The sequence below is a fragment of the Miniopterus natalensis genome, chromosome 10, assembly GCF_054644295.1.
Source record: "Miniopterus natalensis isolate mMinNat1 chromosome 10, mMinNat1.hap1, whole genome shotgun sequence".
NCBI lineage: Eukaryota > Metazoa > Chordata > Mammalia > Chiroptera > Miniopteridae > Miniopterus > Miniopterus natalensis.
Window position 1 is genome coordinate 50,934,682 of NC_142090.1, and position 22,454 is coordinate 50,957,135.

The 22,454-nt window shown below is 34.2% G+C and overlaps 1 protein-coding gene across 2 annotated transcripts in view; it reads right to left on the reverse strand.

Annotated features, from left to right (window-relative positions):
* Positions 1-7,446: 7,446 nt before the first annotated feature.
* CACNA2D1 (calcium voltage-gated channel auxiliary subunit alpha2delta 1) overlaps positions 7,447-22,454 on the reverse strand; it is a 451,150-nt gene continuing 436,142 nt past the window's right edge. For both annotated transcript variants that reach the window (XM_087821121.1, XM_087821120.1), the window contains exon 38: positions 7,447-10,583. In XM_087821121.1, coding sequence (XP_087677247.1) covers positions 10,467-10,583 — 117 coding nt within the window. In that variant the 3' untranslated portion in view covers positions 7,447-10,466. The remainder of the gene's footprint in view (positions 10,584-22,454) is intronic.

Here is a 22,454-nt window from a genome sequence, read left to right on the forward strand (position 1 = left end):
ACAATCTAAGGGAAAAGAAATCAGTCAGTTATTGTGTGCTTTAAAAATTCTTGTAGCACACCATTATGTGGTGGCACACTGGTTGAAAATCACTGGTCTAAGTGTCTGGTTTTATGCAAGTACCATACTGTTTTGATTACTCTACCTTTGTAGTATAGTCTGACATCAGGAAGTGTGATACCTCTGGCTTTGTACTTTTTCCTCAGTATTGTTCGGCTATTAGAGATTTTTTGTGCTTTCAGATTGTTTTTTCTGTTTTTGTGAGGAATGCCATTGCTATTTTGATAGAGATTGCATTGAAATTATAGATGGCCTTGAGTAGTATAGACATTTTAACAGCATTAATTCTTCCAATCCATGAACACAGGATGTCTTTCCATTTATTTGTGTCTTTTTTTATTTCTTTCAGCAACGTTTTAGTTCTCATTGTACAAATCTTCACTTCCTTGGTTAAAGTTATTCTGAGGTATTTCATTGTTTTTGCTGCTATTGTGATAAGATCGTTTTCTTTATTCCTTTTTCATATGTTTCATCTTAGTATATAGAAATGCAATGGATTTCTTTATGTGGATTTTACATCCTACAACTTTACTGCAATCATTGATTAGTCCCAACAGTTCTTTGGTGGAGTCTTTGGGATTTTTCTCTATATAAAATCATATCGCCCAGCCGGGCATGGCTCAGCAGTTGAGCGTTAACCTGGGATCCAGGTGATCAGGGTTCGATTCCCTGTCGGGGCACATGCCCGGGTTGTGGGCTGCAACCTGCAACCTATCAGTGACTCTCTCATCATTGATGTTTCTTTCTCTCTCCCTCTCCTTTCCTCTCTCTGAAATCAATAAAGATAAATAAAAAAAAAAGAATAAAATCATATCATCTGCAAGTAATGACAATTTTACTTCTCCCTTTATATTTTGAAAACCTTTTTATTAGCCTTGCCTAATTACTCTAGTTGGGTCTTCTTGTACTATTCTGAGTAGGTACACTGAGAGTGGGCTCCTTTGTCTTGTTCCTGATGGTAGAGGAAAGGTTTTCAATTTTTCTCTGCTGACTATGGGTTTGCCATTATATGGCCTTTATTATGATGAGGTATATTTCTTCTGTACCCAGTATGTCCAGGCATTTTATCAATAAAGGAGATTTCTATCATGTTATATTTTGTCAAATGCATTTTCTGCATCTGAGATCATAAAATTTTTATCTTTCATTCTATTAATGTGATGTACTACAGTTATTGATTTGTGTATGTTGAAGCATCCTTGAATCCCAAGGATAAATCCTACTTGGTCATGGTGCATACTCCTTTTATTGTTGTTTGTTTGTTTTTTAAATTTGATTTGCTAATGTTTTGAGGGGAATTTTTGCATCTGTATTCACTAGGGATGTTGGCCTAATTGTTTGAGATTTGGATGAAGACACCCACACAGTTTGGATCTTTCATTTACTTTCTTCCCAGTCCAGTCATTAAACCCAGTTCAGTTTCCATCAGCCTTATTTTCTCCCTTGCCATCAGCTTCTTATTACCAAGATCCTTTCTAGCAAAGTATTTCCTTAGAGTTAATAATATATTTATATATATTTTTGCATGAATTTTCTCCCTATGTTCCACTATACCTTGTGCTATATTTGTATTTCTCATCATAATCATTGTATCCCTAGTGCCCAGTAAAAAGTTCGAAGTTTTGACAATATTCCTCACACCTTAGGAATCCTCTTGATGCCAAGTTTCTCTAGGCATTCCTACATCATCAGCATCAGAATGGTTGAGCTTCTAAGAAGTAGAGACCTTAACACTATTAGATAGTGACTGTTATCACTGTTTTCACATACAAATATTTATGGAGTCAATAGTATAAATCAGACAGACAAGGAAAAGAAAGAGATGTTATATGATATGCCCAAGTAAGGGAGCTGACATGTGGACCCAGGAAGCCTGGCTGCAGAGCCTGGGATATCTACCACGTACCACATGTTCTCTTGTGCTTCAGTCAGATTTTTTGAGGTTTTGTACACTCAGATGGACAAGCAGTCTGAAATCAATCTGAAATATTCATCTTTTAAGTGGGTTTAAAAAGTTTCAATTAGCTTTTTATTTTATTAAGGAATAGTCATTATTTAACTAAATATAGAAACCAGATTAAATAACATCATTTCCTAATTTTATTCTGACTTGTAGTATAATTTACCATAAGAATGAACATGATTGACAAACTTCTCTGATAATATTTATAGAAATCTGTGGTCCAACTCTGAGACATTTGATAGCATCAATATGACTTAAATAGGAGTAGTAATATTGTCCTAGTAGTAGTCCTGTTTATCAACCACAATCAATATGAACTTTATTGATTATTGGCTGTATATAGCTATGTAATCTGGACCCAGAAAGAAAAATAAAACATTAAAAAGTAAAGTCCTCAAAAAGATTGCATTTGAGTTGGAATCCTGGGTTTATTCCCCAAAATGGGTTCCATTAATTTAAAATGGAACCAGTAACATAGATCTAAGTAGGGTTTCCATAATCTATAATTCAGAAATACCTACATCAGAATTGTCACATGCCCCAAGATAGTGTAATGCAGCCTGCCCAGTAGAACTACCTGAGATTCTGGATTAGACTGGGTCTTGTGTATCAGTATTTAGAGCAAAACAAACAAAACCTTTAATAGGGGTTTCTAAATGAAGTCACTGTTGAGAATCATTATCCCGGCACATAGAGGGTATCCTCCAAAAATGTATACACACTTTAACAGCTGATAGCTCAATTTTGAAAATGAAATGTATTTTAATAAACACTGCCTTTATCATTATTCAAAGTGATGGGGGGAACATCCTATATATTCTTGGGAAATAGAAATAATATCCCCTCATCTTTGTATCCTCAGCACTGTACAAAAGTTCATTCACAGCATTTCCAAAGTGCAATCTCTCATTTTCTCCTTTGGACTTGTCCCACCTTATCTGAATCCTGCCCCAAGCACCCTCCAATATTCCCTAACTTGGGGATCGAACCATTAGCCCCAATGTTAACCTTCAGAACCCTGAGAATAATTCTAATTTTTCCCCTCTTTCATTATGACAGTGAGTGAATCATGAAGTCTTCTTTCCCCTTCTCAATATTTCTAGTCAGTCCACTTTTCTCTCCCTACCTTCCTATGCCAGTCACAGCCTCCTATCTGTAGCAGCGCTGCCACCTCCTTCCCTCAGCTCAAAATCCTGGGGCCTCCCCGGCCAGCTCAGCCTGGCCTGGTCGTGCTATGGTGAGCCCCGTAATACCACGGGGTTCCCATCGCAGCATTTATCTCGCACCATTGTAAATGCTTATTAAATTTTTAATATTCCCTGTGTGTAGTTCCATAAGGGAAGGGACTGTTTTATGAAATCTTTGTTTGAAAACTTGATCTCTTGATTTTAGAAAGAGAGGGGAAGTGAGAGAGAAAGAAACGCTGACCCGTCGCCCCACTCGACCCTGCATTTGTTGGCTGGTTCTTGCATTTGCCCTGCCCAGTGGGGCTCAGTTGGTCGCAGGTCACCCTGTGCACCGAAAGGTCGCGGGTAGATTCTGGTCAGGGCACGTGCTCTGGTTATTGGTTTGCGCAGGAGGCAGCCCAGTGATGTTTTGTTCTCACACTGATGTTTCTCTCTCTCTCCCTCTCCCTTCTTCTCTCTCTAAAATCAATAAAAAACATGTAAAAAAAAAGAATAAGTGAGTGTTTTAAGTGACAAATGGTACAGTTATTAGGGTATTAAAAGCTCCATCCACAAATGAGGAATATGATGACCAGGAAAATTATTGAAGTAACAATTCATAATCCTGATGGGTGGTGCTGTGAGAGCTTACTCAGGGCCCCATGCTAGGTGCTTTCCATGTATATCACCGAGGTATCCTGACCGCCCTGCAGTGTAGTTACTTTTATTCTGTTTTATAGATGAAGAAGCTTGGAGACATTATGTAATTTGCCCAGGGTTCTAAAGCTATTAAGTGGTAAATTCAGGTCCCAATCTGAGTAGTAGGCTGCAGTTGCTACTTGGCTACACTGTCTTTATAATGAGGATTGCAGCAGTAGTTTAGGAATTTACGGGTCAGTGTGATTTTTGAAATTAATTAAAGGAGGGATTGAAGCACCAGTAATGACAACTGGCATGTTTGTTGACAATTTTCCTATTTAAAATAGTTATTATCAACTATCTCATAATATCACAAAAGAAAGATCACTTTTTCTTAAACTAATCAAAGAAAAAGAATACCTGGAAAAGAACAGTCCTTCCCAGTAAAGAAAATTGGTCATTTACTCCAACCTAGGTTTATTAGACATTGTCCTTATATCAATGGAAGTGTTATAAATAACCTTTGAAGATATATTAGACAAGGTACTCAAAAACTATCATTACGCTAAAGCATTTTGAAAAAAAAATCTGTGCATCTAAGAAAACTCAAATTTTGAAAAAAAATTGAGTATACATTTTGATATATTTTAATGTGTTAATACAATTTAGTAAGATTTTTGAGTCCAGGTTTACATTTAAAACATTAGTGACAGAAATAAGAAGGACCTTTTAGTCTTTGGCACAGCATGGAGGGAACTAGAAAGTATTATGCTAAGTGAAATAAGCCAGTCGGAGAAAGATGAGTACCATGTGATCTCACTTATATGTGGAATATAATAAAATAAACTGATGAAAAAGTGGATCCAGAGACACAGAAGCATGGAACAGACCAAGGGATCTCTGAGGGGAGGGGCGTGTGGGTGTGGGTGGGGAGAGATGAATCAAAGAACTTATATGTTTATAAGCATAACCCATAGACACAGACATTGGTATGGGGAAAGCTTGGGGGTGGGGTGGATGTGATCAGTGGGGTTAAAAAGGGGACATCTGTAATAGTCTCAACAATAAAGATAAAGAAACATTTAAAAAATAAATAAAACATTAGTGGCAGAAATACAAAAACTGCCTAATCTATCATTACAATAAATATGTTGAAGTGTTATGTTAAATTTAGCACATTTGACACTGGCATATGCTGAATGATTTTATTGATTTTATATTCAAATAGATACAACCTAATTTAATGTGATATACCTACTAATTATGGCAAATTCTATTGGTTCTCCAATTATGGCAGTAATGTTAAATTTCCCTCTTAAATATATATTTTAAAGTTAGTCAATAGAAAATATTTAAATAGAAAATATTAAATAACATTGTTGTGTACCAATTTATAGGAAATTGTGGAGGTGCTCTATGAGTAACTCCACTTTGGGATACAAAGAATTTGGTAATCAAGAAATGCCCAAGACATTGAATTTATTAGTACCTCATACCAGTCACTAAAATGTTTCAGTGGTAGCCTCAAAACTAAAGGTCAGAAATAATAATATGCCTTTTCCAACCTAAAATTCTAAGGTCTGGTTGAGTATATTGTGAAGAGACTACCAAAATGTGTCTTTAGATGTACAAAGGAATCTTTTAATTCTAAGCGTATAACTCTAGGAAGTAACAGGGCTAATGGGCAGCAGTGGATGTTTGACTTTTCTGTTTGTTTTAAAAAGAGGTGTCTGGATGTGTTTGCAGGCAGAGTGAAGGAAGAACTGAATATGCTTGAGAAAGAATTGATGAAACCAGGTCCCTAGGGAAGAGGTGGGGTGGCATCAAGATGATTGATCTAGGAAATGAGGTCGAGGATTGATTGAGGAGATAAATTGGTACAGAATGGAGCCAGATGTTGAAAAAATGTTATCTACCTTAGACTTTTAAGTGGGGGCTTTCCTGTTAAAATGCCTTGATCAGAAACTAAGAGTCAGATTTTCTAGTAACCACCAACGCCGGTACCTACATGTCACATTCCTCCTACATGGAGGCATTTTTTGCTCTCTCATGGGAGTCCCCAGAAAGAAAAGTGGCCTTACATTATACTAAGTTCCACACAATATCAGGCTTATTACTTTATTATTAAATGAGCACAGGGCAGCAGGTGGTAAGCTGGTATCACTGTAAAAGGGACCTGTTTTGAAAAACTCGTCACAGTAGACTTCATTGTCTCAGCGGGTATAAAATAGCCAGCAGAAATATCTAAATGTCAGTCACATGTAATAAAAGTTATGCATAGTTCAGATATTCTAAGAAGTTTCATTCAGACAGTTTTCCCAAGGTCTTTAAAGAAACATGAAAACATTTTTGCCTAGGATTTTTGTTTCTTTTACAACAGAAATCTGAAGCCTGATTTAGTACATTTCTAAATGCCTTGATGGCAAAAGCATGCACGAGAAGGGTGAGAGTTACATGAAGGAGTTGCAAGTACATTTGTTTATTTGTGAGTTGAGGTTTGTAATACTTTGCAATCCCAATTTTTATTTCCACAATTTAGAATTCTCTCTATAGGAAGGGGGCTTTCTTAAATATATTTATGACAGAGACCATTATCTCTTTCCAGTGGATTTTAAATAGTTAAATAATCCAAACTGTGGTGACTTTAAATGATAAACTTTTATTCTGAATATACTGTTTTTGCACAAGATTTAACACAACATTTTCTGGGATTATAAATATTTTTATAACAGTATTATACAAATTTTTACAAAATGTTTTTATCAGGCTAGTTAATTTCCACAAAAGTGTCAAGAGAACATAATAAATGGGAGAAAAGATCTTTTGTTCACAAAGCCACTTGGCCTTTTGCATGGATGCACATTGAGCATTTTAATAAAAGTTTCCTAAAAAGCATGATCCAACAATCATACAGCACAACAAAAAGATAGCTTTGTCAGGTCACACTGTAAACTCATTTGGCATCTATACAAGACAGTATCCCATTAGTCTCGGAGGAATTTCTTTGCATGAATTATGTGAGCTGTATAAATAAGGTACATGGAACTATTGGTAAGGATTGTCTAAATCTTTGAAATTCTGTATTTTTTCAATACTTGATACAATAGTTTTATTGAATTGTTCTTTACATAAATGCACATTGATTATAGCAATATTAACATTCTGCTTTGAGGAAAACAACACACAAGTTCCAGATAATAATGAAATATTTGAAATTGTGGGCAAGTGAAATAATCATTCTATTCTACACTTTTTTTAAAAAAGTCATTACATCCATTTGTTTCACTGGATCAAACTCTATACCCCTAGACATTTTAATGTCAACTAACATAATCAATGGAATAGTTTAGAGTTTTAAATTAAGACTTAGAATTTAAGCTTTGGTAGAGAAAAAGATTTAAATGAGATGGAAAATACAAGAGAGCATCAAATAAGCAAGTAACACTTGGGTTGCAAAGGTCACTTAAAAGGGATACTGCCTATTTGAACCCAGTAAGGCCAGTTTTAAAGTTAATAAAAGGAATATTATAAGAAAACTTACAAATGGCAGCAACACTGTTCAGTTTTTGTTTTGTTTTTTCCAAGTTAAGCAATAATGCCTCAAGCATTAGAAACATGAAAAAAGGTCATACTAAAATCTTATAGGCCCAGGACCTCAAAATATCTTCAATCAAACTTGCTAACTATGTCATGTTAAAAACCTGTTACAAATATGGACCACGATTGGTGTTTGGCAGTAATGCTGGTTGTTCAAATGAAGAAAACCATTAATGCAAAATTTGTTCCTGGTACTCAACACCAATGCAAGACTTATCTGAATTTGTTTTAATGACAAACTATGTTAAAGCTGCATGACTAAAGCAAAAATTAAATAATTGAAGAGTTTAAAAGGTTTTTTCTTGATCTCTTGTATTGTTCAGTCTTTGAAAATCAATATTTATAATAGGCTATAATTTAGGTTCTTGTCAACAATTAGAACTCAGAGAAAAATCCTAAATTAAATATAACAATTTGATGGGATGAGTGTTACTGTCTTATAGAAAAGTAAGTATGCTAAAGGCATGAAGACTGGTAGTAGGATTCAGAACAATTTTTAGTCAGAGCACATGTTCTCACCCAATTTATAATCATGTATGTGGTTGTCATAATATATTAGTTTATTATATAGCAGAAAATGAAGGATCGTAGCAAGATTCGTGCATGTAAATATATTTTTATCTCAAATGAAATCAAATAGGACCCTGCCAAAAGATGCCAAGTTTAACTGTGATTAATACAACAATGTAGTTGATGAATACATACTATTTCAGTGACGTTAGTCATGAAAGTATATTTAATAGATTTTAAAGATAATTTTAAGGTAGTTTGTTGTATGCTGGAAGCAATTCCACTGTTTTAATGTGTTGTTTATATACACAAACTAACATAATTTTATAATTTGATATCCCCTCCCCAACACTTTCATGATTTAAAATAGTCTAGCAAAAGTTAACAATAAGTTTTAAATATTTAATTAACAAACAACATGATTTAAACATTACTAGAATGAGAAATTCCATATATTTTTAAATCACTTTGGTGTTTTCTAAAATGTCAATACCAGTTACAAATGAGACTACAAAATCACAACAATGCATTAGAAATGGTAACTGATGTTAACTCTTAGAACAATAGTTGGCAAAGTGAGTCCATTTCCCCATCCCCCCATTTTTAAATAAAAAAATATTTTAAATAAGATAATGTACGCAAATGGTACCTGGGGTATATTGGTGGTAGCAGGGAATTACAAATGTATGCAAAGCTAAAGACAAAACATATCTTTTAAGCTGTGCTAAAGAATTGGTCATACCTTTCTTTGCTATACGGAGCATATTAACACATGCTGGATAATGTTAATAAGATTTCAACTTGAAAAGGATATATAAGAAAATTTCCAGCATATATACACACCAATATTTGGCATGTTCAAAAAAGGAACAAATTCATTTTACCATAAAAAATATCTGCATACTTCCAGCCTTCAACAGAATTATTTACTACAACTACAGTTACACATTCAGTTTTTACCCTTTCTTTAAATACTGTTTACTCCTGAAAATAACTTTTAAAATCATAAATAATATTCTGCTTCCATATTAATCTATAATGAAACATTTGATTTACTAGGCTAACGATTTTCACCAATAAGGCTGTATAAAAACAATTTTGATTATTCATAATCAAGTATTCATGTGCATACATATAGATTCGAGGTTTCCTATTTGTTCAGCTTATTGAAAAACCCTCATGAATCTGCATGGAAATTTTGGTCAAGTGGTCAGACCACTGAAAAGGGAGGACAGCAGCAGTGGTAATTTTTGGATTGTACGTGCCACTATTCAAACGAACAAAGAGGAAACCGAGGATGAATCTTCATTGAGAACATATATGTACTTTTCAAAAAATAAATGTGTCAAATCTGATTTATGTACTTAAAATATCTGTACATAGGTTTTCAGGCAAAAGCACGAATCTGTATAAAATCCGTTAATTCCCCATTTCACCCTTTACCTAACCCAGCCATTCAGCATTTACATTGCACAGTATATTCAGAGTAGTTTAACAACGTTTTTAAAGATGACTTAAGTGCATTACACCGCAAGGTTCAGATTCTTACGTAACAATGATGTCACTCAATTAACTTTTCAATGGACTATACAGTAAGAGAAAAACAAACTGAAAGTTAAAATAGCAGCAGCATCATGCAAAATACCCTTGATAACCAAAGCTCATTTATCACAAGAAAAAACATCTTCCCCTCCCCCCAACAAGCTTTTCTTAGAGCATTTTAAAATATCTGGCTAGCAGTACATAACTTTACTGTGAACAAAAGGAACATTACATTGAAGCACTTATTAAGGGCTTACGTTTATGAGGAAATACGTCGCCTATTCAAATTTCACCCTCAAGCACCTTTAGTGTAATAATTTCTTAGTTATTATTTTCAAACAACCAATTTACTACCCCACCGAAATTTAATTAGTCATCATTTGTGTTGTATTTTTGGCAGAGAAAGCCATTCTTCATAAGGCATTTTATTCACGGCCAATTTTTATAGAAAAATTAGCCATTATTTCTATTTCAACAGATTACATCAATATTCATTCTCTCTCTATATACATATTTCAGTAGTAACTACTCAAAGCAGGAAAAAATGTTCAACAGATGAATAAGTGAAGGCAAAAAATAACTCTTTTTCCCCCTAGAGATTTTCTTGGTAAAAGAACAAGGGTTGCAGCAATTCAAAGTTCCAGGTCAAAATCAAGACAACTGGTATGATTCATAAACAGTTGTGTGGGGAGCCCTCTTACAAGTAATCGCCAACAACGCAGCAACAGACCTTCAAATTTTCCAGTAAAGCACGTGTGGAGTTCTGCTTCGATGTTCTACATGGATGACGCAACATTCACACGAGTGGAAGGACCTGGCGCCCTGACATGCAGCCGGCGGGCGCCTCAGGAGTCTGCTCCTTACATTTATGCCAAGTGACGGTCCAGCTAATGTCCCGCCGATTCCACGGCTGACCCTTGTTAATGCGGTTGAGGGCTCATGTGTTGGCAGGGTCTGGGGTACAACGATGCAGGTTTGGTTTGGGAAGGTCATAACTGGCAGTGTCTGATGCCAGATAAAAGCCAGAGAAGTACAAACTGGATGCCAATGATGGACCACAGGGAGGGGTTTAAGCCCGAAGCGCCGCCACAGTCGGTATAATCCTCCTGTTGGAAAGAAACGGAAAAATAAAAATCCTGGAAAACATTTGGTAAGCTATCTTTCAGAGCACCTCAGGGTTAGTCCACTTCTGAACTCACCGTATGAAATTTCTTTAATTTGAATCCAAACAAATTACATTCTCCTAGATTTTATTGTTCAGTGATTTTGGATAAAGCAATTTCCCTAGCACCATTAGAATGCTTTATAATTTTATTGTAGATTCTGATGATAATGAAATAAAATATTTTAATAGTGAATGTTCTTTTGAGTAATGTATATCAATTTCTAAATAAAAACTTTCATAGGATCAAATGTTCCTATATATTTATAAATACAAGAAATAAAATTTAATAGCATGTTTTATAATTCCCACAAATTATGATTTTAACAATTATGCTCTGTTAGGCAAATTCTGGGGGCTGGTAGAATAAATTTGAGACGTGAACTTCTACTTTCCATATCCCTCATATTCAGCTTCAAAGGTGAACATACCATACCGCACATGGAGCACCTGGACCTTCATCAAGAATTAAAATAACAAGGGGAGTAATGTATTTGAATCATAAATGAAAAGACACTCTGAAAACTTATAACCTAGAAAAGGAGCTAAGCTATCAAGTTTTGTTTAGAAAATCATTAATGTATGTAATGAATATACTCATTTGGATACCAAATGTCCAGTTGTGGCTCACTATGTTCCCTACTAATGTAAACTTATTATTTATCTTTTATTCCTAGGTTCTGTATTCTGTAACATTTTCTACATCCTTTAGTTCCTTTTAATACGTTGAACTTAATAGAAACCCCTCATATCTAATTATTTTTCTAAACATCATTTAAGAATTTGCTAATCTAAGGTTTATCTTCCAATAATCAAAATAATGTTATGTAAGTAAATAAATACATATTATATTCAGAATAATTATACAAAGACTCTGAACTCCCAGAGAACAGAACATTGGCTCTTTTGTTCAGTAGGGTTTAATACAGTGATTGCTACTCAGTAAATAAGTAAAATTTCTTTCTTGAATTGTATTTTAAGGCAGCAGAACTCTGTTTAAGAGAAGTCTGAGGAAAAAGAACCTATTAAAGAAAATTTCAGTTTTCAAAGATAGGTGCTAAATTTAAAGAGAATCATTAAAAAATGATCACGTCTTAGTCCACAGGACTTTCCAAGAGCATCTGACAATGGACAATAGTCTCTCACTGGAATATTTTCTCATGCATCTTTCCGCCACACTTGTTTGTGGTCCATCTAACTCTTTTTGGCTTGTGCTCTTCATGATCTCTACATGTGAGATTTTTCCAGGGGTAAGTTCTCAAGAGTATTTTCTTCTTTAATTATACTTTCTTCCTAGGTGTTTTAATTCAGTCTTGCAGCTTTAAATTTCACACATTTGTGAAATTTCACACACTTTTATTGTTTTTAATATGAAAACAAAGTTTTTCTTAAAATGTCAGCTTTACTGAGTTATAATTGACAAATAAAATTGCAAGATATTTAAAATGTACATTGTAGTGACTTGATATTATGAAAGGATCTCCCCTATCAAGATAATTAACACATCTATCCCTCACATATGTATTTTTCCTTTGATGAGACTATTTAATACCTACTCCCTTAGCAAATTTCAGTTTTACAGCGTCACCAACATAGTCATCAATTATAGTCACCATGTTTTATTAGATCCTCAGGCCTTACTTTTGTGCACCTCTCCCCATTTCCCCCAGCCCTTGGCAGCCACTTTGTTTATACGAGTTTGGTATTTATTTATTTTTTAAGATTCCATATATAGGTGATACCATTCAGTATTTGTCTTTCTCTGCATGGTCTGTTTCACTTAGCATAATACCCTCAAGGTCCATCCATGTTTTTGCAAGTGGTAAGATTTGATTTTTTAATGGCTGAATAAAATTCCATTATTTATATAAACTTTTAGGTTGTTTCCAAATCTTGGCTATTATAAATAATGATGCACTGAACATAGGATTGTCTATATCTTTTCCAGTTATTGTTTTCATTTTCTTTGGATAAATACCCAGAAGTAGAATTTCTGGATAATATGGTAGTAGTTCTATATTTTACTTTTTTGAGGAACCTCCATACTGTTTTCCATAGTGGATGCACCAATTTAAATTCCCACCAACAATGTATAAGGCTTCTCTTTTCTCCACATCCTTGCCAGCATTTGTTATCTCTTGTCTTTTTGACAATAGCCATCCTAACAGGTAAGAGGTGATATTCGCTGCAGTTTTGATTTGTATTTCACTGATGATTAGTGATGCTGGGCATCTTTTCATGTGCCTGTTGGCCATCTGTATGTCTTCTCTGGAAAAATGTCTATTTGGATACTCTGCTCATTTTTAATTGGGTTATTTATTCTTTGATACTGAGTTTTATAAGTTCTTTGTATATTTTGGTTACTGGCCCCTTATCAGATATATGATTTGTAAATATTTCCTCCTATTCAGTAGATTGGCTTTTAATATTTTTTGTTTGTTTTATTTGCTGTGCAGCATCTTTTAAGTCCCATTTGGTTATCTGAGATGATTTTTTTTGTGCATTGTGTAAGATAGTGGTCCAGTTTCATTCTTTGCATGTGACTGTTCCACTTTCCCAGCACCATTTCTGTTTCCCAGTGTCTATTCTTTGCTCCTTTTTCATAAATTAGTTCACCATATATGTATGGGTTTATTTCTGGGCTCTCTATCCTATTCCATTGTTTTGTGTGTCTTTTTTAATGATAGTACTATACTGTTTTGACTACTGTAGTTGTGTAATACAGTTTGAAATCAAGAAGTGTGATGCCTTCACCTTTTTTCTGTCTCACGATTGCTTTGGCTATTTGAGAATTTTATGGTTTATGTCATACATATTGTAGGATTATTTCTTCTATTTCTGTGAAAAATGCTATTGGAATTTTGATAGGGATTACATTGAATCTGTAGATTGCTTTGGGTGGTATAGACACTTTAACAATATTATTTCTTGTAATCTATAAGTACTAAGTACTGTTCCATTTATTTGTGTCTTCAATATCTTTTTTTATATATTTTTATTTATTTATTTATTTTAAAAAGAATCTTTGTTGTCGAAAGTATTACAGTTTCTTTCATTAATGTCTTAATGTTAAGTATACAGCTCTTTCACCTGCATGGTTAAATTCACGTCTAGGTATTTTAGTCAGTTTAATGCAATTGTAAATGGAATTATTTCCTTAATTTCTCTTTCTGATAGTTCAATATTAATGTATAGAAATACAACTGACTTTTGTAAATAGACTTTGTATCTTGCAATTTTATTGAATTTGGTTACAAATTCTAACAGTTTTGTGGTGGACTTTAAGGCTTTCTATATATAAGACCATGTCATATGCAAATAAAGACAGTTTTACTTCTTCCTTTCCAATTTGGATGTCTTTTATTTCTTTTTACTGCAGAATTGCTTTGTCTAGAACTTCTAATACTGTCTTGAATAATAGTGGCAGAAGTAGGCATCCCTGTCTTATTCCTAATCTTAGAGAAAAAGCTTTTAGCTTTTTACCATTGAATATATTATTAGCTGTGGACTTGTCACATATGGCTGTTATTATGTTGAGGTATGTACCTTTACTACCATCTTGAAAGTTTTACCAAATTGCATGTTAAATTTGGTAAATGCTTTTTGTGCATTTATTGAGATTATCACATGATTTTTATCCTTCAGTTTGTTAATGTGGTACATTATATTGATTTGCAGATGTTAAACCACCCTTGCATTGCTGGAATAAATCCATTTGATCATGGTATATGATCCTTTTAATGTACTGTTTAACTTAGTTTGTTGAAGATGTTTACATCTTTGTTCATCAAGATTATTGACCTTAATTTTCTTTTTTGTAGTCTCTTTGTCTGGTTTTGGTACCATGTTAAGCCTGGCCTTGTAAAATGAGTTAGAAGTGTTCCCTCCTCTTTAACGTTTTAAAAGATTTGAGAAGAATTGGTATTCTTTTTTAATCATTTGGTAGAATTCAGCAGTAAAGCCATCTCATCCTGGACCTTAGTTTGTTGAGAGGTTTTTGATAAATGACTCAACTGATTTATTAGTAATTAGCCTGTTTAAATTTTATATTTCTTCATGATTCAGTCTTGATAGGCTATGTGTTTCTAGGAACTTATCCATTTCTTCTATGTTGTACAAATTTCTTGGCATATAATTGTTCACAGTAGTCTCTTTGATCCTTTGTATTTCTTGATATCAATTTTAACATCTTTTTCATTTCTAATATTATGAGTCCTCTCTCTTTTTGTCTTGGGAAATCCAGCTAAAAGTTTGTCTATTTTGATTATTTTCTCAAAAACCCAGCTCTTTGTTTCATGGATCTTTTCTATTGCCTTTTTAGCCTATATTTCATTTATATCTGTTAGGCTTGCTGAGGAGGAACACACGAGGCCAGATGAGAAGGTAAAGGCAATTTTATTAGTGCATCTAAATATAAATGGTTCAAGTATCTGAACACAGATGGGCTGAGCTTCAACTGGCATCAGCACCAAGTGGTTAGGGAGGAAATCTCTTTATAGGGCATAGGGAGGGAAATTTTTGGCGTGCGCATGGTTTTTCTGAGCAGGAGTAGAAAGTTCTTGAATGTAAGGAACAGGTTGTTGCTTGTGATCATCTAAAAGTTACTTTCTCATGCAGGGAGTGAAAGTTACCAAGAGTAATGAACAGAATGCAGCAAGCGAAAGGAATTCATCTAAAAGTTACATTCTCATCCTGGGGAGGGGTGAGCCCTCAGGAACATTAAGCTTTTGTCCAAACCTAACAATATCTGCTATGACATTTGTTATTCCCTGCCTTTTACTACCATTGCAATTAGTTTGTTATTTTTGTAAATCCTAGAGTTGTAGATTTAGGTTGTTTATTTGAGACAGTACGTATTTATCACCATGAACTTTCCCTTTAGAAATACTTTGCTAGTTTTGGTATGTTTTATTTCCATTTCCATTTGTCTCAAGATATTTTTTCATTTCTCTTCTGATTTCTTCTTTGGACCACGGCTGTTTAACAGCATGCTGCTTAATCTCCAGACATCTGTAAAATTTCCAGTTTTCTCCATGTAATTGATTTCTAGTGTCATACACTTGTGGTCAGAAAGGATGCTTGATACAATTTCTTCTTGATATAGTAATCTTAAATTTATTAAGACTTCTTTTATGGCATAAAGGATGTTCTATCACGGAGAATGGTCCACATGAACTTAGAAGAAGAAGAATGTATATTCTGCTGCTTTTGGATGGAATGTTGTTAATGTCTCTTAAGTTCTTCTGCTCTAACTTGTCACTTAGCTCCAAAGTTTCCTCACTGATTTTCTGTCTGGATGGTCCATCCATCGATGAAAGTAGGGAATTAAAGTCTTCTATTATTACTGCATTGTCTATTTCTCCCTTTTGGTCTGTTAATTTTAAACTGATATATTCAGGTGCTTTATGTTGATGCATATATACTTACAAATGTTATATTCTCTTATTAAATGATCTCTTTATCATTATATAATGACTTTGTCTCTTATTATACATTTTTTAAAAATCACATGAGGAAATATTTAGAGGGGTGGGGGGAAGAGAGAGAGAGTACATGAGAGAGAGAGTGAGAAACATCAAAGTGAGAGAAAAACATTGATCAGTGCCTCCTGTACCCACCCTGACTGGGGAATGAACTGCCAAACTAGGTATGTGCCCTGACCAGAATCAAACCTGAAACCTTTTGGTGTACAGGATGACATTCCAACCAACTGAGCCACCTGGCAAAGGCTCTTAGTACATTTTTGTCTGAAAGTCTACTTTGTCTAAGAAAAGCTATCCGAGTTTCCTTTTGGTTTCCATTTGCATGGAATATCTTTTCCATTTCTTCACTTTAAATCTGTGTGTGTCTTTAAAGCTGAAGTATGTCTCTTGTATGCAGTTTATAATTATGTTTTCAATCCATTCAGCCAGTTTACAAATTGTCTTTCAATTGGAGAATTTAGTCCATTTACGTTTAAAGTAATTATTGAAGGTATTGGCCATTTTGTTAATTGTTTTCTGGCTGTCTACAAATTCCTTTGTTCCTTTTTCTTCTATTGCTCTTTTCCTTTGCAATTTGATGTATTCCTATAGTGGTATGTTTAGACCCATTTCCCCTTTCTTTTGGGTATGTGGTATGTTTTTGGTATGTGGTTACCAGAGGCTTACAGAAAACATCTTTTAACACTGTATTTTAAACTGGTAACATCTTAAGTTTGAACGGATTCTAAAGCACTACATTTTTACCCTCTCCCTACAACGTTTTGTTTTTGACACCACAATTTACATATTTTATCTTGTGTAATGCTTAATTGTATTATAGTTATTTTCACTATATTTTTTGGACTAAGATCTACTCTTTATTGGGCAAATTTGCAAAGCACTGTCAACACATCTCATACATTATCTCATCTGTTTCTTCTGGATGCCCTATGAAGTAGGTATTGCTTCCAGATTTAGAGAGAATGTAACAGTTTCAGAAAAATAAGCTATTTGCCCATGATCACACTGCTAAGAAGCCAAATCATAATATCTTAATGTGTCTCACACACCAACATGAACTCTTTTAACAATCATATTAGATATACAAATGATTAACCTACCACCATTATATTAGATTAATCTGAATTTAACTATACATTTACCTTTATCAATAAAATATATTTTCATGTTTTTCTGTTACTAATTGGCACTGTTTTGCTTCTGCTTCAAGAAGTGTCTTTAACATTTCTTGTAAGGCAAGTCTAGTGGCTATAAATTCCTTCAGTTTTGGCTTGTCTCAAAACTCTATCTCTTCTTCAATTCTGAAGGACAATTTTTGTGGGTATTCTTGTTTGGCAGGTGTTTTCTTCAACTCTTTGGATATTAAGTGCCACTACCTCCAGGCCTGCAAATTTTCTGCTGAAAATCTGCTGATAGTCTTAGAAGAGTTTCCTTGTACATAAAAATTTATTTTTCTCTTACTACTTTTAAGATTCTCTCCTGGTCTTCTACTTTGATAATTTAATTGCAATGTGTCCTAGTGTGTCTCTCTTTTTTATTGAAATATATTGGGAATATAACATTGTATGAATTTAAGGTATACAATGTGTTAATTTGATGGATGAATATACTGTAGTATCATTGTCATTGTAGCAATAATTAGTACTTCTATCATGTTGCATAATTATCCTTTCTTTTTAGTAGTTGTACTAATTAAGTTCTAGTCTTGTAGCGTTTGATGATTGTAATACAATGCTGTTATCTATATTCACTGTACTGTCTTAGATACTTACAACTTATTTACTACTCATTGTGAGTTTGTATCCTTGAACATCTGTCCTATTCCCTCACCCCCCTCTCTCTGGTAACTACCATTTATTCTCTGTTTTTATAAGTTTGGCTTTTTAAGATTCCACATATAAATGATATCATACAAAGTGCTTGTCTTTCTCAGTCTGACTTATCTCGCTTAGCATAATATGCTCCACGTCTATCCATGTTGTTAAGAATGGCAGAATATCCTCCTTTCTCATGGGTAAATAATATTCTATTGTGTGTGTATATATACACTACTTCTTTTTTATCCATTCATCAATAATGGACACTTAGCTTGTTTTCATATCTTGGCTATTGTACATAATGCTGCAATAAACATGGAACACAGATATCTATTCGACATCCTGTTTTCATTTTCTTTGGGTATATATCCAAAAGTGGAATTACTGGATCATATGGTTGACCTATTTTCAATTTTTATAGAAACCTCCACATTGTTTTCCACACAGGTTGCACCAATATACATTCCACCCAACAGTATACAAAGGATCCCTTTTCCCACATCCTTGTCAGCACTTATTCTCTTATTTTCTTGAAAAGGCCATTCCAACAGGTGTGAGGAAATATCTCATTGTGCTTTTATTTGTATTTCACTGATGACTGGTAATGTTGAGCAACATTGCATGTACCTGTTGGCCAGTTGGGTATCTTTATATCTACTTATATTTTATGCCCATTTTAAGTTGGATTTTTTTTTTGTATGAGTTCTTTATATATTTTGGATATTAACTCCTTATCCAATACATGGTTTGCAAAATTTTTCTCCCCTTCTGTAGGTTGCCTTTTCATTCGGTTTTCTCTCCCTCCCTTCCTCTCTCCCTCCCTCCTTTTCTTCTTTATTTTCTTTTGTTGTTGTTTTGTTGCTGTGCAGAAAGAAGTGCTCAAGTTTGACATAGTCCCATTTATTGATTTTCACTTTTATTGTTTGTGCTTTTGGTGTCATATCCAAAAATCATTGTCAAGACCTTTGTCAAGAAGTTTATTCCCTATGTTTTCTTTCAGGAGTTTTACAGTACCAGGCCTTATGTTTAAATCTCTGAACCATTTTGAGTTATTTTTTATGAGTGGTATAAGACAGAGGTCCAGTTTCATTGTTCTGCAGGTGTTTATTCAGTTTTCTCAACACCATTTGTTGAAAGGACTATCCTTTTCCCACTGGTTGTTATTGGCTCCCTTGTTGAATACTAGTTGACTATACATGATTACAGGGATTTAATTCTGGCCTCTCTTCTGTTCTACTAGTCTTTGTATCTTTTTTTTCCTTGCCAATACCATACTGGTTTTATTATTGTAGCTCTGAGTTATAGTCTAAATTCAGGAAGTGTGATACCTCTGACTTTGGTGTTTTCCCTCAGGATTGTTTTGGCTATTTGGGGTCTTTTGTGTCTCCTTACAAATTTTAGATTTTTCTATTTCTGTGAAGAATGCCATTGGCATTTTGAAGGGACTGCACTGAATGTATCCATGGCTTTGGGTACTATTTATATTTTAGTATATTAATTCTTCCAATCCATGAACATGGGATGTCTTTCCATTTGTTTGCATCTTCTTTCTTTCAGCAAAGTCTTGCAGTTTTCACTGTACTGAATTTCCACTTTCTTTGTTAAAATTTCTCAAGTATTTTATTGTTTTGGATGCTATTGTGAATGGGATACTTTATTTCTTTTTCAGATGTTTCATACTTAGTGTATAAAAACGCAACTGATTTTTGCATGTTGATTTTGTATCCTGCAACTTTACTAAAATTGCTCATTAGTGCCAACAGTTTTTTGGTGAAGTCTTAGGGTACTTTATATATAGAATCATATCATCTACAAATAGTGATAGTTTTACTTCTTTCCTTATTTGCATCTCTTATTTGTCTTGCCTAATTGCTCTAGCAGGGAAGTCCAATATTATATTATGTAACAGTGTGAGAGTGGTGATCCTTGTCTTCTTCATGGTCTTAGAAAAGCTTTCAGTTTTTCTCCACTGGGTATAATAACTGCGGTTTTGTCATAAATGGCCACTATTATGTATGTTCCTCTACACCCAGTCTGGCCAAGGTTTTTATCATAACAGGATGTATTTTTGTCAAAAGCTTTTCTTTACATCTATTTATATAGTCATGTAACTTTTACCTTTCATTTTATTAATATGGTATACTACATATTGATTTGCATATGTTGAACCAGCCTTACATACCTGGGATTAATCTCACTTGATCATGGTGTGTAATTCATTATATATATTGTTAGATTTGCTAATATTTTGTTGAGAATTTTTGCATCTATGTTCTTGAGAGATATTAGACTACAGTTTTCTTGTAATGGCTTTTTCTGGATTTTGTATCAGGCTGGATCAGGTCAAAGACAACAAGTCATCTGTGTTTCCTCCCTTTTTCTCAAATCTAATCCATCAGCATGTCTCCTAATTCTAGCTTCAAAATCTATCCAGAGAAACTAAAAAAACAATCCCGTCTACCACAGCAACAAAAAAAAAAAAAGTAAGATACTTGGGAATAAAGTTAACAAAGGAGGGAAAACCTGTACTCAGAAAACTATAGAAAATTGAAAAAAGAAACAGAGGGTGATACAAACAAGTGGAAGCAATGAGGTATCACCTCATATCTGCCAGAAAGGCTACCATCAATAAATCAAAATACAAGTGCTGGCAAGGATGTGGAGAAAAGGGAACCCTAGTTCACTGCTAGTGGGAATGCAGACGGAGCAGTGACTATGGAAAACAGTATGGAGGTCCCTAAAAATAATTAAAAATGGAACTGCTGTATGACCCAGCAATTTGACTTCTGGGAATATATCCTAAGAATCCTGAAACACCAATCAGAAAAAATATATGCACCCCTATGTTCATAGCAGCATTATTTACAATAGCTAAGATTTGAAAATAACCCAAGTGCCCATCAGTAGATGAGTGGATAAAAAAGCTGTGGTACATTTATTCCATGGAGTACTATGTGGCTGTGAAAAAGAAGGATCTCTTACCCTTTGAGACAGCATGGATGGACCTGGAGACTATTATGCTAAGCAAAATAATCCAGTTGGAAAAAGACAAATATCATATGATCTCACTTATATGTGGAATCTAATGAACTAAATAAACTGAAGAACAAAATAGGTCTAGAGGCATGGATGCATGGAACAGGATAACAGATCTCAGTGGAGGTGGGGGGATGGAAAGATATTAACCAAAGAACATACATGCATATATGGACATAGACAGTAGTGTGGGGAAGGCCTGAGATGGGGCAGGGGTTGGGTGGAAGGGGGCACAAGGGGGAAAATGGAGGGCATCTGTAATACTGTCAACCATAAAAATATAGAAATAATATCCCGAGACCTACTTCTCACTATCTCATATACAAATCACCATCACTTCTTGCCTGTACTCCTGCCTCATTGTTTCTGTTCTTGCTCTTTTCTGATCTTTTCTCAAAAAGCAGTCTTCTAAAACCCATACAACAAATCATTTCACTCCCTTCTTGAAATTTCTTATCACTCTCAGAATGAAATCCAAATTTCTTGACAAGGCCTGCAAAGCAAGGTCTGGGGCTTAGCTGTCTCCATCTTCACCCTCCGGTATTCCTCTCCCCTCCCCCACCACTCATTCTGCTCCAAATAACACTAGCTTCCTCTGCTGCAGGTTAAGGTGTTTACTGTCTCAGGGCTTTGTACTTGTTCTTCTCTTTGTTCAAGTACTCTCCCCTCTAGGAAGGGTTGCCAGATGAAAAACAGGGTTATTTTACATTTGGATTTCCGATTAAAAAAATAAATTATTTTTTAGTTTAGACATCCAAGTGCCTCACAAGTAGATATTAACATATACAGTAAGCACTTGATAAATAGTAGTACTCAATAAAGCAGCACATATATTGATCAGTTAGAAACACTACAGATATAAAATACTAACTTAAAGGCTTAATTGTCATTTTACCAGGAGTATCTCCTAAGTTCTAGTTAAGTATTAATTTGATAGAATGAAAAATGAGAACACAAACAAGACCCATTAATGCATTAAAGGTATATTTTATCAAAGAAATTATTAATGTAAAATTTATTCCAGAAATGTCTTTTGGAAAGAAAAATATTCTCTCTGGCTTGAACCCATTGTCTTTATTTTTTATATTTTTAGTGTTGGTTTTTTTTTGTTTCATTTCCTTTGTGTGATGATGAGATATGTCTGTTTCAGTATGGAAGGTGGTAATTTAGATAAGTTATTTGGAGTCCCTGAAGTCTGTACGCTGATTCACACTGAAAAATCTGCCTCCTCAGTTTCCTGAGCATGTTTTTCATGTGTTTTGCATGGGCAAACCATATACCAAGACTTGAAATTAGTCTATGAAAGTAAATTATGAGCTCCATTCTAAAAACATTCTAAATCACAAATGCACTGGTATGGGTGAAACTTTAGCATTTCTCTGTTTTAAAGGAACCAAACTCCTATTAACATCATGACCAGATAAATCAAGTCTGACTTTTAAAGATTACTATAGTGAAAAATAAGAGATTGGTACCTTG